The sequence below is a fragment of the Aphelocoma coerulescens genome, unplaced genomic scaffold (assembly GCF_041296385.1).
Source record: "Aphelocoma coerulescens isolate FSJ_1873_10779 unplaced genomic scaffold, UR_Acoe_1.0 HiC_scaffold_118, whole genome shotgun sequence".
NCBI lineage: Eukaryota > Metazoa > Chordata > Aves > Passeriformes > Corvidae > Aphelocoma > Aphelocoma coerulescens.
The window spans coordinates 185,806-198,509 of NW_027183476.1; the positions used below are offsets into that span (position 1 = coordinate 185,806).

Sequence of the window (12,704 nt, forward strand, 5' to 3'; positions counted from 1 at the left end):
GGGGTTTTTGGGGCATTTTTTAGGGTTTTTTTGAGGGGTTTTGGGGTGATTTTTGAGCGATTTCAGAGGGTTTTGGGGCAATTTTTGGGGTATTTTTTGAGGTTTTTGGGGCAATTTTTGGGGTCTTTTTTGGGGTCTTTCAGGGCAATTTTTGGGGTGGATTTTGGGGTTTTTGGAGCAATTTTTGGGGTTTTTTTGGGGTCTTTCAGGGCGATTTTTGGGGTGGATTTTTGGGTTTTTTGGGGCAATTTTTGGGGTGTTTTGAGGGTTTTTGGGGTGATTTTTGAGCGATTTCTGAGGGTTTGGGGCAATTTTGGGGGTTTTTGGGGCAATTTTTGGAGCAATTTTTGGGGTTTTGGGGGCAATCTTTGGGGTCTTTCAGGGGCAATTTTTGGGGTGGATTTTGGGGTTTGTTTGGCTATTTTTGGGGTGTTTTAAGGGTTTTTGGGGTGATTTTTGAGTGATTTCTGAGGGTTTGGGGCAATTTTTGGGGCAATTTTTGGGGTGGTTTTTGGGGCAATTTTTGGGGCAATCTTTGGGGTCTTTTTTGGGGTCTTTCAGGGCAATTTTTGGGGTGGATTTTGGGGTTTTTGGAGCAATTTTTAGGGTTTTTTTGGGGTCTTTCAGGGCGATTTTTGGGGTGGATTTTTGGGTTTTTTGGGTTTTTTTTGGGGTGATTTTTGAGCGATTTCTGAGGATTTTCGGCAATTTTTGGGGTCTTTTTTGGGGGTTTTGGGGCAATTTTTGGGGTTTTTTCGAGATCTTTCAGGGCGATTTTTGGGGTGGATTTTGGGTTTTTTTGGCAATTTTGGGGGTGGTTTTTTGGGCTTTTTTAGGGCAATTTTTGGGGTGGTTTTTTGAGTGTTTTTCAGATGATTTTTGAGCGATTTCTGAGGTTTTTGGGGCAATTTTTGGGGTGGTTTTTCGAGGGTTTTCGGGGTGATTTTTGAGCGATTTCTGAGGTTTTTGGGGCAATTTTTGGGGTGGTTTTTTGGGGTTTTTTCGGCGATTTTCGCGGCGTTTTTTTGGGGTCTTTCAGGGCAATTTTTGGGGTGGTTTTGGGCCATATTTTGGGGTCACTTGGGGGTTTTTTGGCCTCCCCACCTCTCCTGCTTGAGGGCGAACTCCAGCATGCGGATGCGCCGCACCAGGTCCAGCTTGAGGATCCCAGGGGATTTTGGGGCTTTTTGGGCCATTTTTGGGGTTTTTTGGGGTTTTTTTTTTTGAGGTTTTTTTTGGAGTGATTTTTGAGCAATTTCTCACCTTTCTCAGGTAATTTTTGGGGCAATTTTCTGAGGGTTTTTGAGGTGATTTTTGAGCAATTTCTGAGGTTTTGGGGCAATTTTTGAGGTGACTTCTTTGGGGTCTTTCAGGGCTATTTTTGGGGTGGATTTTGGGTTTTTTTGGCAATTTTGGGGGTGGTTTTTTGGGCTTTTTTAGGGCAATTTTTGGGGTGGTTTTTTGAGAGTTTTTGGGGTGATTTTTGAGCGATTTCTGAGGTTTTTGGGGCAATTTTTGGGGTGGTTTTTTGGGGTTTTTTGGGCGATTTTCGCGGCGTTTTTTTGGGGTCTTACAGGGCAATTTTTGGGGTGGATTTTGGGATTTTTTGGGCAATTCTTGAGGTGATTTTTTTTGGTTTTCTTGGGGTCTCTCAGGGCAATTTTTGGGGTGGATTTTGGGATTTTTTGGCAATTTTAGGGGTGTTTTTTGGGGGGTTTTTAGGGCAATTTTTGGGGTTTTTTTGGGGTCTTTCAGGGCAATTTTTGGGGTGCTTTTGGGCCATATTTTGGGGTCACTTGGGGGTTTTTTGGCCTCCCCACCTCTCCTGCTTGAGGGCGAACTCCAGCATGCGGATGCGCCGCACCAGGTCCAGCTTGAGGTTCTCCTGGCCCTTGCGCTCGCCCTGCAGGAAGGCCACCTGCGCCTTGGGGACACCCAGGGGACACCGAGGGTGACATCGGGGTCCCACCGACACCCAGGGGGTGACAGGGACACCCAGGGACCCTTGGGGACACCCAGGGATCCTTGGGGACATCCAGGAGGTGACAGGGACACCCAGGGACCCTTGGGGACACCCAGGGATCCTTGGAGACATCCAGGGACCCTTGGGGACACCCAGGGGGTGACAGGGACACCCAGGGGACACCAACGGGGACATCGGGGTCCCACCGACACCCAGGGACCCTTGGGGACACCCAGGGGACACCCAGGGATCCTTGGGGACACCCAGGGGGTGACAGGGACACCCAGGGGACACCAATGGGGACATTGGGGTCCCACCGACACCCAGGGACCCTTGGGGACACCCAATGACCCTCAGGGACACCCAGGGGACACCGAGGGTGACATCGGGGTCCCACCGACACCCAGGGGGTGACAGGGACACCCAGGGACCCTTGGGGACACCCAGAGATCCTTGGGGACACCCAGGGGGTGACAGGGACACCCAGGGATCCTCGGGGACACCCAGGGATCCTTGGAGACATCCAGGGACCCTTGGGGACACCCAGGGGGTGACAGGGACACCCAGGGGACACCAACGGGGACATCGGGGTCCCACCGACACCCAGGGGGTGACAGGGACACCCAAGGACCCTTGGGGACACCCAGGGACACCCAGGGGACATACAGGGGGTGACAAGGACACCCAGGGATCCTTGGGGACACCCAGGGGGTGACAGGGACACCCAGGGATCCTTAGGGACACCCAGGGACCCTTGGGGACACCCAGGGGGTGACAGGGACACCCAGGGATCCTTAGGGACACCCAGGGACCCTTGGGGACACCCAGGGGACACCCAGGGACCCTTGGGGACACCCAGGGGGTGACAGGGACACCCAGGGGACACCAACGGGGACATCGGGGTCCCACCGACACCCAGGGACCCTTGGGGACACCCAGGGGACACCCAGGGATCCTTGGGGACACCCAGGGGGTGACAGGGACACCCAGGGGACACCAACGGGGACATCGGGGTCCCACCGACACCCAGGGGACACCCAGGGACCCCCAGGGACACCCAGAGGGACGTCGGGGTCCCACGGACACCCAGGGACCCTTGGGGACACCCAGGGGGTGACAGGGACCCCCCCAGGAGCCTTTGGGGACCCCCCCCAGGCCCCCTCAGCTGTCCCCAAACTGGGGCGGGGGGGTGTCCCCAGTACTGGGCTGGGGGTCCCCAGTACCAGTCCCAGTGCCCCCAGTCCCCTTCCCAGTGCCCCCAGTTCCCCTCCCAGTGCCCCCAGTGCCACTCCCAGTATCCCCAGTATCAGCTCTGGGTGGTCCCAGTGCCCTCAGTCCCCTTCCCAGTGCCCCCAGTGCCCTCCCAGTGCCCCCAATGCCCCTCCCAGTGTCCCCAGTCCCCCTTCCAATGTCCCCAGTTCCCCTCCCAGTGTCCCCAGTGCCCCCAGTTCCCCTCCCAGTGTCCCCAGTACCCCCAGTTCCCCCCCCAGTACCCCCAATGCCCCTCCCAGTGCCCCCAGTGCCCCCAGTTCCCCTCCCAGTGCCTCCACTTCCCCTCCCAGTCCCCCCAGCCCCCTCCCAGTGCCCCCAGTTCCCCTCCCAATACCCCCAGTCCCTTCCCAGTGTCCCCAGTCCCCCTTCCAATGTCCCCAGTCCCCCTCCCAGTGCCCTCCCAGTGCCCCCAGTGCCCTCCCAGTACCCCCAATGCCCCTCCCAGTGCCCCCACTTCCCCTCCCAGTGCCCCCAATGCCCCTCCCAGTGCCCCCAGTACCCCCACTTCCCCTCCCAGTACCCCCAGTCCCCCTCCCAGTACGCCCAGTCCCCCTCCCTGTGTCCCCAGTACCCCCAGTCCCCCTCCCAGTACCCCCAATGCCCCTCCCAGTGCCCCCACTTCCCCTCCCAGTGCCCCCAGTCCCCCTCCCAGTACCCCCAATGCCCCTCCCAGTGCCCCCAGTACCCCCACTTCCCCTCCCAGTACCCCCAGTCCCCCTCCCAGTACCCCCAGTTCCCCTCCCTGTGTCCCCAGTGCCCCCAGTTCCCCTCCCAGTACCCCCAGTCCCCCTCCCAGTACCCCCAATGCCCCTCCCAGTACCCCCAGTTCCCCTCCCTGTGTCCCCAGTGCCCCCAGTTCCCCTCCCAGTACCCCCAGTCCCCCTCCCAGTACCCCCAATGCCCCTCCCAGTACCCCCAGTCCCCCTCCCAGTACCCCCAATGCCCCTCCCAGTGCCCCCAGTTCCCCTCCCAGTGCCCCCAGTTCCCCTCCCAGTGCCCCCAGTCCCCCTCCCAGTACCCCCACTTCCCCTCCCAGTGCCCCCAGTCCCCCTCCCGCACTCCCCCTCCCCGTCCCGGTGCCGTCCCCCGCCCCCTCCCCGGTGCCCGCCCCCCTCTCCCGCCGCCCCGGCCGCCATTTCCTCCCAAGATGGCGCCGGCAGCGGCCCCAGCAGCCCCGGGAGCCGCCGGTGCCTCCCCGGTGCCCCCTCCGTGCCCCCGTCCCTCATGAGGGGCCGCGGCCGCCATACCTGCAGCTCGGCCCTCTCCGCTTCCCAGCGCCCTTTCTCGGCCTCGAAGCGCGCCCACTCGTGCTGGATGAAGTGCAGGATGCCCGGCAGGCTCAGCCCGGTTCGCCCGGGGGGTTCGGGGCCGGGCACGGCACCGGGAGCGGGGGGGGAAGGCGGAGGTTGGGCCCGGGCCGGCGGCGCCCGCTCGGCCGCCATGGCGGCTGCCACAAAGGGAGCCACGGCCGCGCCGCTTCCTGCCACAAACGGAGCCGGAAGGGGAGGGGGGAGAGGGGGCGGGGTCGAGAGGGGAAAGGGGCGTGGCCAAGGGAAAGGGGCGTGGCCAGGGGGGCGGTGCTGTTGCCGGGGCAACGGGGGGGGGAAGATTAGGGGGGGATTTTGGGGGGGATTTGGGGGATTTTTGGGGGGTTAGAGGGGATTTTTGGGGATTTTCGGGGTGATTTGGGGGATTTTGGGGGGATTTTGGGGATTTTGGGGGGTTAGACGGGATTTTGGGGGGATTTTTGGGGATTTTCGGGGTGATTTGGGGGATTTTGGGGGGATTTGGGGGATTTTTGGGGATTTTTGGGGGGTTAGAGGGGATTTTTGGGGGGATTTTGGGGGGGTTAGAGGGGATTTTGGGGGGATTTTTGGGGATTTTCGGGGTGATTTGGGGGATTTTGGGGAGGATTTGGGGGATTTGGGGGATTTTTGGGGGGTTAGAGGGGATTTTTGGGGGGATTTTGGGGGGGTTATAGGTGATTTGGGGGGGATTTGGGGGATTTTTGGGGAGTTAGAGGGGATTTTTGGGGGGGATTTGGGGGATTTTGGGGGGATTTTGGGGATTTTTGGGGGATTTTTGGGGGGTTAGAGGGGATTTTTGGGGGGATTTTGGGGGGTTATAGGGGATTTGGGGGATTTTTGGGGGTTAGAGAGGATTTCTGGGGGGATTTTGGGGGGACTTGGGGGATTTTTGGGGGGTTAGAGGGGATTTTGGGGGGATTTTTGGGGATTTTCGGGGGGATTTGGGGGATTTTGGGGGGTTAGATGGGATTTTGGGGGGATTTTTGGGGGGGTTTGGGGGATTTTTGGGGGGTTTTGGGGGATTTTCGGGGGTTCTACGGGATATTGGGGGGATTTGGGGCATTTTGGGGGGGTTAGAGGGGATTTTTGGGGGGATTTGGGGAATTTTGGGGGGTTTTTGGGGGTTATACGGGATTTGGGGTTTTTTTTCGGGGATTAGAGGGGATTTTGGGGGGATTTGGGGGATTTTTGGGGGGTTAGAGGGGATTTTGGGGGGATTTTTGGGGATTTTCGGGGGCATTTGGGGGATTTTTGGGGGGATTTTGGGGATTTTGGGGGGATTTGGGGGATTTTTGGGGAATTTTGGGGGGTTTTTGGGGGTTATAGGGGATTTGGGGTTTTTTCCGGGGATTAGAGTGGATTTTGGGGGGATTTTTGGGAGGATTTGGGGGATTTTGGGGGGGTTAGAGGGGATTTTGGGGGGATTTCGGGGTTGTGAGGGATTTTCGGGGGGTTATGGGGGATTTTTAGGGGAATTTGGGGCATTTTTGGTGAATTCGGGGGATTTTTAGGGGTTTTAGGGGGATTTTAGGGTGATTTGGGGGACTTTTGGAGGGTTATAGCGGATTTAGGCGGATTTGAGGGATTTTTAGGGGAATTTGGGGGATTTTTGGTGAATTTGGGGGATTTTTAGGGGTTATAGGGGGATTTTTGGGGGGTTGGGGGAATAGAGGGGATTTTAGGGGAATTTGGGGGATTTTTGGGGGGATTTGGGGGATTTTCGTGGGGTTCTAGGGGATTTGGGGGGATTTCGGGGTTGTGGGGGATTTTCGGGGGGTTATAGGGGATTTTTGGGGGAATTTGGGGGATTTTTTGGTGAATTTGGGGGATTTATAGGGGTTTTAGGGGGATTTTAGGGCGATTTGGGGGATTTTTAGGGGGTTATAGTGGATTTAGGCGGATTTGAGGGATTTTTAGGGGAATTTGGGGGATTTTTGGTGAATTTGGGGGATTTTTAGGGGTTATAGGGGGATTTTTGGGGGGGTTGGGGGAATAGAAGGGATTTTTAGGGGTTATAGGGGGAATTTTGGTGAATTCGGGGGATTTTTAGGGGTTTTAGGGGGATTTTAGGGCGATTTGGGGGATTTTTGGGGGGTTATAGCGGATTTAGGCGGATTTGGGGGATTTTTCGGGGGATTTTTCGGGGGGGTTCATGGGGGATTTTTGGGCGATTTTTGGGCTGCCGCTTTCCAGCCTCTCCCTGGCCGGCCTTAATTACTGCCGGCCTTAATTACCGCCGGCCTTAATTACCGCCGGCCTTAATTAGCGCCGCCCTTAATGAACCTTTCCTTAACGAGCCCTCCCCCCGCTCCACAGCGCCACCGCGTGGCCACCGCGGGGACACCAACGGCAGCGCCGCTCCTCCGTTCATTAACCACCGCCTCATTACGCCCTTCCAACGCGCTGCCTCATTAACCAAGCGCCTAATTACCTCCTTAACCAAGCGCCGCCATGCGAATCACGCCCTGCCAGGCCGCCCTGGCCGCCGCCATCGCCCTCAACCTGCTGGTCCTGCTCTGCTCCCTCCTCGCCCCCACCGCGGCTCCTCCTTCCTCCTCCTCCTCCTCCTCCTCCTCCTCCTCCTGCCGCCACCCCGCCGCCCTTCCCGGTGTCACCGTCATCCTCCGCGACTTCCCCGACGGCCCCAACCACGACGTGGCCGCCACCGCCCGCTCCTTCTCCTCCTTGCCCGGCGTCCCCGTGCTGGTAGCCACCGAGGTCGCCCCTTACCCTCCCGTTCCTCTCCCTGCCGGTGTCACCGTGCTGCCGCTCCGGCCGCAGCCTCACCGTCCCCCTCCGCGGCCGGACTCGGCCGTTCGGACCCTTCACGTGGCTTTGGTGCCCGACGGTGCCCGCGCCGTGCCGGGGCTGCTGCGGCGCATGAGGGACGCGCTGGAAGCCTCCTCAGATGCCACCACCAAGGTGGTGGCGGCGGCCGTGGGCACGCTGCGGCCGCGCTGCCTGGCCTTGGACGTGGACATCAAGGCGTGGACGGCTCGCTACGGCCACGCCGACCCCGGCGCCGACACCTGCGGCGCGCTGGACGGAGCCCCGGCCGTGCTGCTGCTGCGGACGCGCGACCTCTTCTCGTTGCCCTTCCCCTTGACTCGCCCGGTGGCCACCTCGGTGTCCTTACAAGCCGCTCTCCGAGGCTGGCGGCTGCGCTTGTTGCCGGACTCTTTCCCGCTGGCCCCACGCCCTCCTTTGTCCCCTCACGAGCAGTGGAAGGCGCAGAATTCCCTGGAAAAGCAGCGCCGGACGCTGCTGGAGCTCTTCGGCATCAAGCTGGAGGTGCTCGCCGACGGCCAGCGGCGTTGGCACGGCTGCGCCAAGGACACCCCGCGCTGCTTCGGCACCATCCACGCCCAGACCCCGCAGTACCTCCTGGCCGGCCGCTGGACTCCCCCCTGCTGCCTCCGAGCCCTCCGAGCCACCGCCCGGCACGTGGTAGCCGAGCTGGAAGCGGCCGGAGTCCGCTACTGGCTGGAGGGGGGGTCCCTGCTGGGCGCCGTCCGCTTGGGCGACATCATCCCCTGGGACTACGACGTGGACCTGGGGCTCTACCGCGACGACTTGCCCAAATGCCGCTGGCTAGCGGCCGTGCTGGCCACCGGCCGCCCGCTGGAGGATCCCGAGGGCTTTTTTTGGGAGAAAGCGGCCGAGGGGGAGTTTTTCCGCGTCCACTTCAGCCGCACCAACCGGCTGCACGTGGACCTGTGGCCGTTCTACGCGCGGCCGGACGGGCTGATGACCAAGGACACGTGGCTGGGCCACCGGCAGGACGTGGAGTTCCCCGAGAGCTTCTTGGTGCCCTTGGTGCCCGTGGCTTTCGCCGGCATCGCCGCCAAAGCCCCCAACGACCCCCGCGCCTTCCTGGAGCTCAAATTCGGGCCCGGGGCCATCGAGAACCCCGAGTACCCCAACCCCGGCGTGCGGAGGTTGGCGCAGGACGCGCAGCGGGAGCCGCCCCGGTGACGCCGCTGGCACTCGGGGCGGGGGTTCCTGGGTGGCAGCTTTGGGGGTCCTGGGTGGCAGCTTTGGGGGTCCTGGGTGGCACCTTTGGGGGTCCCTGTGTCGCCTTTGGGGGTCCTGGGTGGCACTTTTGGGGGTCCCTGTGTCGCCTTTGGGGGTCCTGGGTGGCACCTTTGGGGGTTCTGGGTGGCACTTTTGGGGTTCCTGTGTCGCCTTTGGGGTTCCTGTGTCACCCTGATTGTCCCCCGGTGTCACCTTTGGGGTCCCTGTGTCGCCTTTGGGGGTCCTGTGCCACCCTGATTGTCCCCTGATGTCACCCTTGGGGTCCCTGTGCCACGCTGAGGGTCCCTGTGCCACCCTTGGGGTCCCTGTGCCACCCTGAGGGTCCCTATGTCACCTTTGGGGTCCCTGTGTAACCTTTGGGGTCCTTGTGCCACCCTGAGGGTCCCTGTGCCACCCTTGGGGTCCCTGTGTCACCTTTGGGGGTCCCTGTGCCACCCTTGGGGTCCCTGTGCCACCCTTGGGGTCCCTGTGCCACGCTGAGGGTCCCTATGTCACCTTTGGGGTCCCTATGTCACCTTTGGGGTCCCTGTGCCACCCTTGGGGTCCCTGTGTCACCTTTGGGGTCCCTGTGCCACCCTGAGGGTCCCTGTGCCACCCTGGGGGTCCCTGTGTCACCTTTGGGGGTCCCTGTGCCACCCTTGGGGTCCCTGTGCCACCTTCGGGGTTCCTGTGTCACCCTGATTGTCCCCCGATGTCACCCTTGGGGTCCCTGTGCCACCCTGAGGGTCCCTGTGTCACCCTTGGGGTCCCTGTGCCACCCTGAGGGTCCCTGTGTCACCTTTGGGGTCCCTGTGTCACCTTTGGGGGTCCCTGTGCCACCCTGATTGTCCCCTGATGTCACCCTTGGGGTCCCTGTGTCACCCTGAGGGTCCCTGTGCCACGCTGAGGGTCCCTATGTCACCCTTGGGGTCCCTGTGCCACCCTTGGGGTCCCTGCGTCACCTTTGGGGTCCCTGTGGCACCCTTGGGGTCCCTGTGTCGCCTTTGGGGGTCCTGTGTCACCCTGATTGTCCCCCGATGTCACCTTTGGGGTCCCTGTGTCGCCTTTGGGGGTCCTGTGCCACCCTGAGGGTCCCAGTGTCACCTTTGGGGTCCCTGTGCCACCTTCGGGGTTCCTGTGTCACCCTGATTGTCCCCCGATGTCACCCTTGGGGTCCCTGTGCCACCCTTGGGGTCCCTGTGTCACCCTTGGGGTCCCGGTGTCACCTCGGGGTCCCTATGTCACCTTTGGGGTCCCTGTGCCACCCTGAGGGTCCCTGTGTCACCCTTGGGGTCCCTGTGTCACCCTGGGGGTCCCTGTGTCGCCTTTGGGGTCCTCGGTGCCCCTTTGGGGTCCCTGTGTCACCCTGGGGGTCCCTCTGTCACCCTTGGGTTCCTGGTGTCATCTCTGGGGTCCCTGGTGTTGCCCTGGCGGTCCCGGTGCCACCTTTGGGGTCCCAGTGCCAGCCTTGGGGTCTCTGTGCCACCCATGGGGTCCCTGTGCCACCCTGGCTGTCCCCAGAGCCCCCTGGCTGTCCCCAGTGCCACCCTTGGGGTTCCTGTGTCACCTTTGGGGTCCCCAGTGCCCCCTGGCTGTTCCCTGTGCCCCCCGGTGCCCCCCCCGCTGTCCCCGGTGCCCCCCGGTGCCCCCCCAGTGCCCCCCCGGTGCCCCTCGGTGCCCCCCGGTGCCCCCCCAGTGCCCCCCGGTGCCCCCCTGGCTGTCCCCGGTGCCCCCTGGTGCCCCCCCGGCTGTCCCCGGTGCCCCCCGGTGCCCCCCTGACTGTCCCCGGTGCCCCCCCGGCTGTCCCCGGTGCCCCCCGGTGCCCCCCGGTGCCCCCCGGCTGTCCCCGGTGCCCCCCCCGGCTGTCCCCGGTGCCCCCCCGGCTGTCCCCGGTGCCCCCCAGTGCCCCGTGGCTGTCCCCGGTGCCCCCCCGGCTGTCCCCGGTGCCCCCCTGACTGTCCCCGGTGCCCCGTGGCTGTCCCCGGTGCCCCCCCGGCTGTCCCCGGTGCCCCCCTGACTGTCCCCGGTGCCCCGTGGCTGTCCCCGGTGCCCCCCGGCTGTCCCCGGTGCCCCCCAGTGCCCCGTGGCTGTCCCCGGTGCCCCCCGGTGCCCCCCGGTGCCCCCCAGTGCCCCCCCGGCTGTCCCCGGTGCCCCCCGGTGCCCCCCGGTGCCCCTGTGGCTGTCCCCGGTGCCCCCCCGGCTGTCCCCGGTGCCCGGGGGCTGGCGCAGGCCGTGGCCAATGAAGCCCCGCGGTGCCACCTTGGTGTGTCCCCAGTGCCAGCCTTGGTGTCCGTGTGTCATTTCGGGGGGACCCCCGGGGCCCTGGGCCACCCTCCCTGTCCCCGGTGCCACCCTGGGGGTCCCGGTGCCACCTTTGGGGTCCCGGTGCCACCTTTGGGGTCCCGGTGTCACCCTTGGGGTCCCTGTGCCACCCTTGGGGTCCCGGTGCCACCCTTGGGGTCCCGGTGCCACCCTGGGGGTCCCAGTGCCACCCTTGGGGTCCCAGTGTCACCCTTGGGGTCCCAGTTCCACCTTGGATGTCCCCAGTGCCACCCTTGGGGTCCCTGTGCCACCCTTGGGGTCCCGGTGCCACCCTTGGGGTCCCAGTGCCACCCTGGGGGTCCCAGTTCCACCTTGGATGTCCCCAGTGCCACCCTTGGGGTCCCAGTGTCACCTTTGGGGTCCCGGTGCCACCCTTGGGGTCCCTGTGCCACCCTGGGGGTCCCAGTGCCACCCTGGGGGTCCCAGTTCCACCTTGGATGTCCCCAGTGCCACCCTCCCTGTCCCCGGTGCCACCCTGGGGGTCCCGGTGCCACCCCGGTTCCCAGTTCCATCCCAGTCCAATCCCAGTTCCCATTCCCATTCCCAGTTCAATCCCCATTCCCATTCCCAGTTCAATCCCTGTTCCCATTCCCATTCCCTGGGAATTCCCATTCCCAGTCCAATCCCAGTTCCCAATTCCCAGTTCAATCCCAGCTCCCATTCCCAATTTCCTGGGAATTCCCATTCCCATTCCCATTCCCAGTTCAATCCCAGTTCCCAGCCCCAATTCCCAGTTCAATCCCAGTTCCCATTCCCAGTTTCCCAGGAATTCCCATTCCCAGTCCAATCCCAGTTCCCAATTCCCATTCTCAGCCCCATTTCCCGGGAATTCCCATTCCCAGTCCAATCCCAGTTCCCATTCCCAATTTCCCGGGAATTCCCATTCCCAGTTCCCAGTTCCCATTCCCAATTTCCTGAGAATTCCTGTTCCCAATCCCAGTTCCCATTCCCAGTCCAATTCCAGGTCCCAGTTCCCAATTCCCAGTTCAATCCCAGTTCCCATTCCCAATTTCCCAGGAATTCCCATTCCCAGTTCCCATTCCCAGTCCAATCCCAGTTCCCATTCCCATTCCCAGTTCCCATTCCCAATTTCCCGGGAATTCCCATTCCCAGTTCCCATTCCCAATTTCCTGGGAATTCCCGTTCAAATTCCCAGTTCCGAGCCCCAGTTCCCAGTTCAATCCCAGTTCCCATTCCCACTTTCCCGGGAATTCCCATTCCCATTCCCAGTTCAATCCCAATTCCCAGTTCCCATTCCCAATTTCCCGGGAATTCCCATTCCCAGTTCCCATTCCCAGTTCCCATTCCCAATTTCCTGGGAATTCCCATTCCCCGTTCCCAGTTCAATCCCAGTTCCCATTCCCAATTTCCCGGGAATTCCCATTCCCAGTTCCCATTCCCAATTTCCTGGGAATTCCCATTCCCAGTTCCCAGCCCCAGTTCAATCCCAGTTCCCATTCCCAATTTCCCGGGAATTCCCATTCCCAATCCCAGTTCCCAGTTCAATCCCAGTTCCCATTCCCAGGTCCCAGTTCCCATTCCCAGTTCAATCCCAGTTCCCATTCCCAATTTCCCGGGAATCCCCATTCCCATTCCCAGTTCCCATTCCCAGTCCAATCCCAGTTCCCATTCCCATTCCCAGTTCCCATTCCCAATTTCCCGGGAATTCCCATTCCCATTCCCAATTCCCATTCCCAGTTCCCATTCCCAATTTCCTGGGAATTCTGATTCCCATTCCCAGTCCAATCCCAGTTTCCATTCCCAGTTCCCATTCCCAATTTCCTGGGAATTCCCGTTCAAATTCCCAGTTCCGAGCCCCAGTTCCC

The 12,704-nt window shown here is 61.6% G+C and overlaps 2 protein-coding genes across 2 annotated transcripts in view; one reads left to right on the plus strand and one right to left on the minus strand.

Annotated features, from left to right (window-relative positions):
- STRN4 (striatin 4) overlaps positions 1–4,697 on the minus strand; it is a 34,109-nt gene extending 29,412 nt beyond the window's left edge. The window contains exons 1-2 of the mRNA XM_068998474.1: positions 4,483–4,697; positions 1,821–1,924 (exon numbers count right to left, since the gene is read on the minus strand). Coding sequence (XP_068854575.1) covers positions 1,821–1,924; positions 4,483–4,677 — 299 coding nt within the window. The 5' untranslated portion in view covers positions 4,678–4,697. The remainder of the gene's footprint in view (positions 1–1,820; positions 1,925–4,482) is intronic.
- Positions 4,498–8,529, plus strand: FKRP (fukutin related protein). Its single transcript, XM_068998468.1, has 2 exons — positions 4,498–4,582; positions 6,859–8,529. The coding sequence occupies exon 2, from the start codon at positions 6,994–6,996 to the stop codon at positions 8,515–8,517; it is 1,524 nt and encodes a 507-aa protein (XP_068854569.1). The 5' UTR covers positions 4,498–4,582; positions 6,859–6,993; the 3' UTR covers positions 8,518–8,529.
- The last annotated feature ends 4,175 nt before the right edge of the window (positions 8,530–12,704 follow it).

Coding starts and splice junctions, on each gene's coding strand:
- FKRP (XM_068998468.1), top strand. CDS start 6,994: ATGCGAATCACGCCCTGCCAGGCCGCCCTGGCCGCCGCCATCGCCCTC.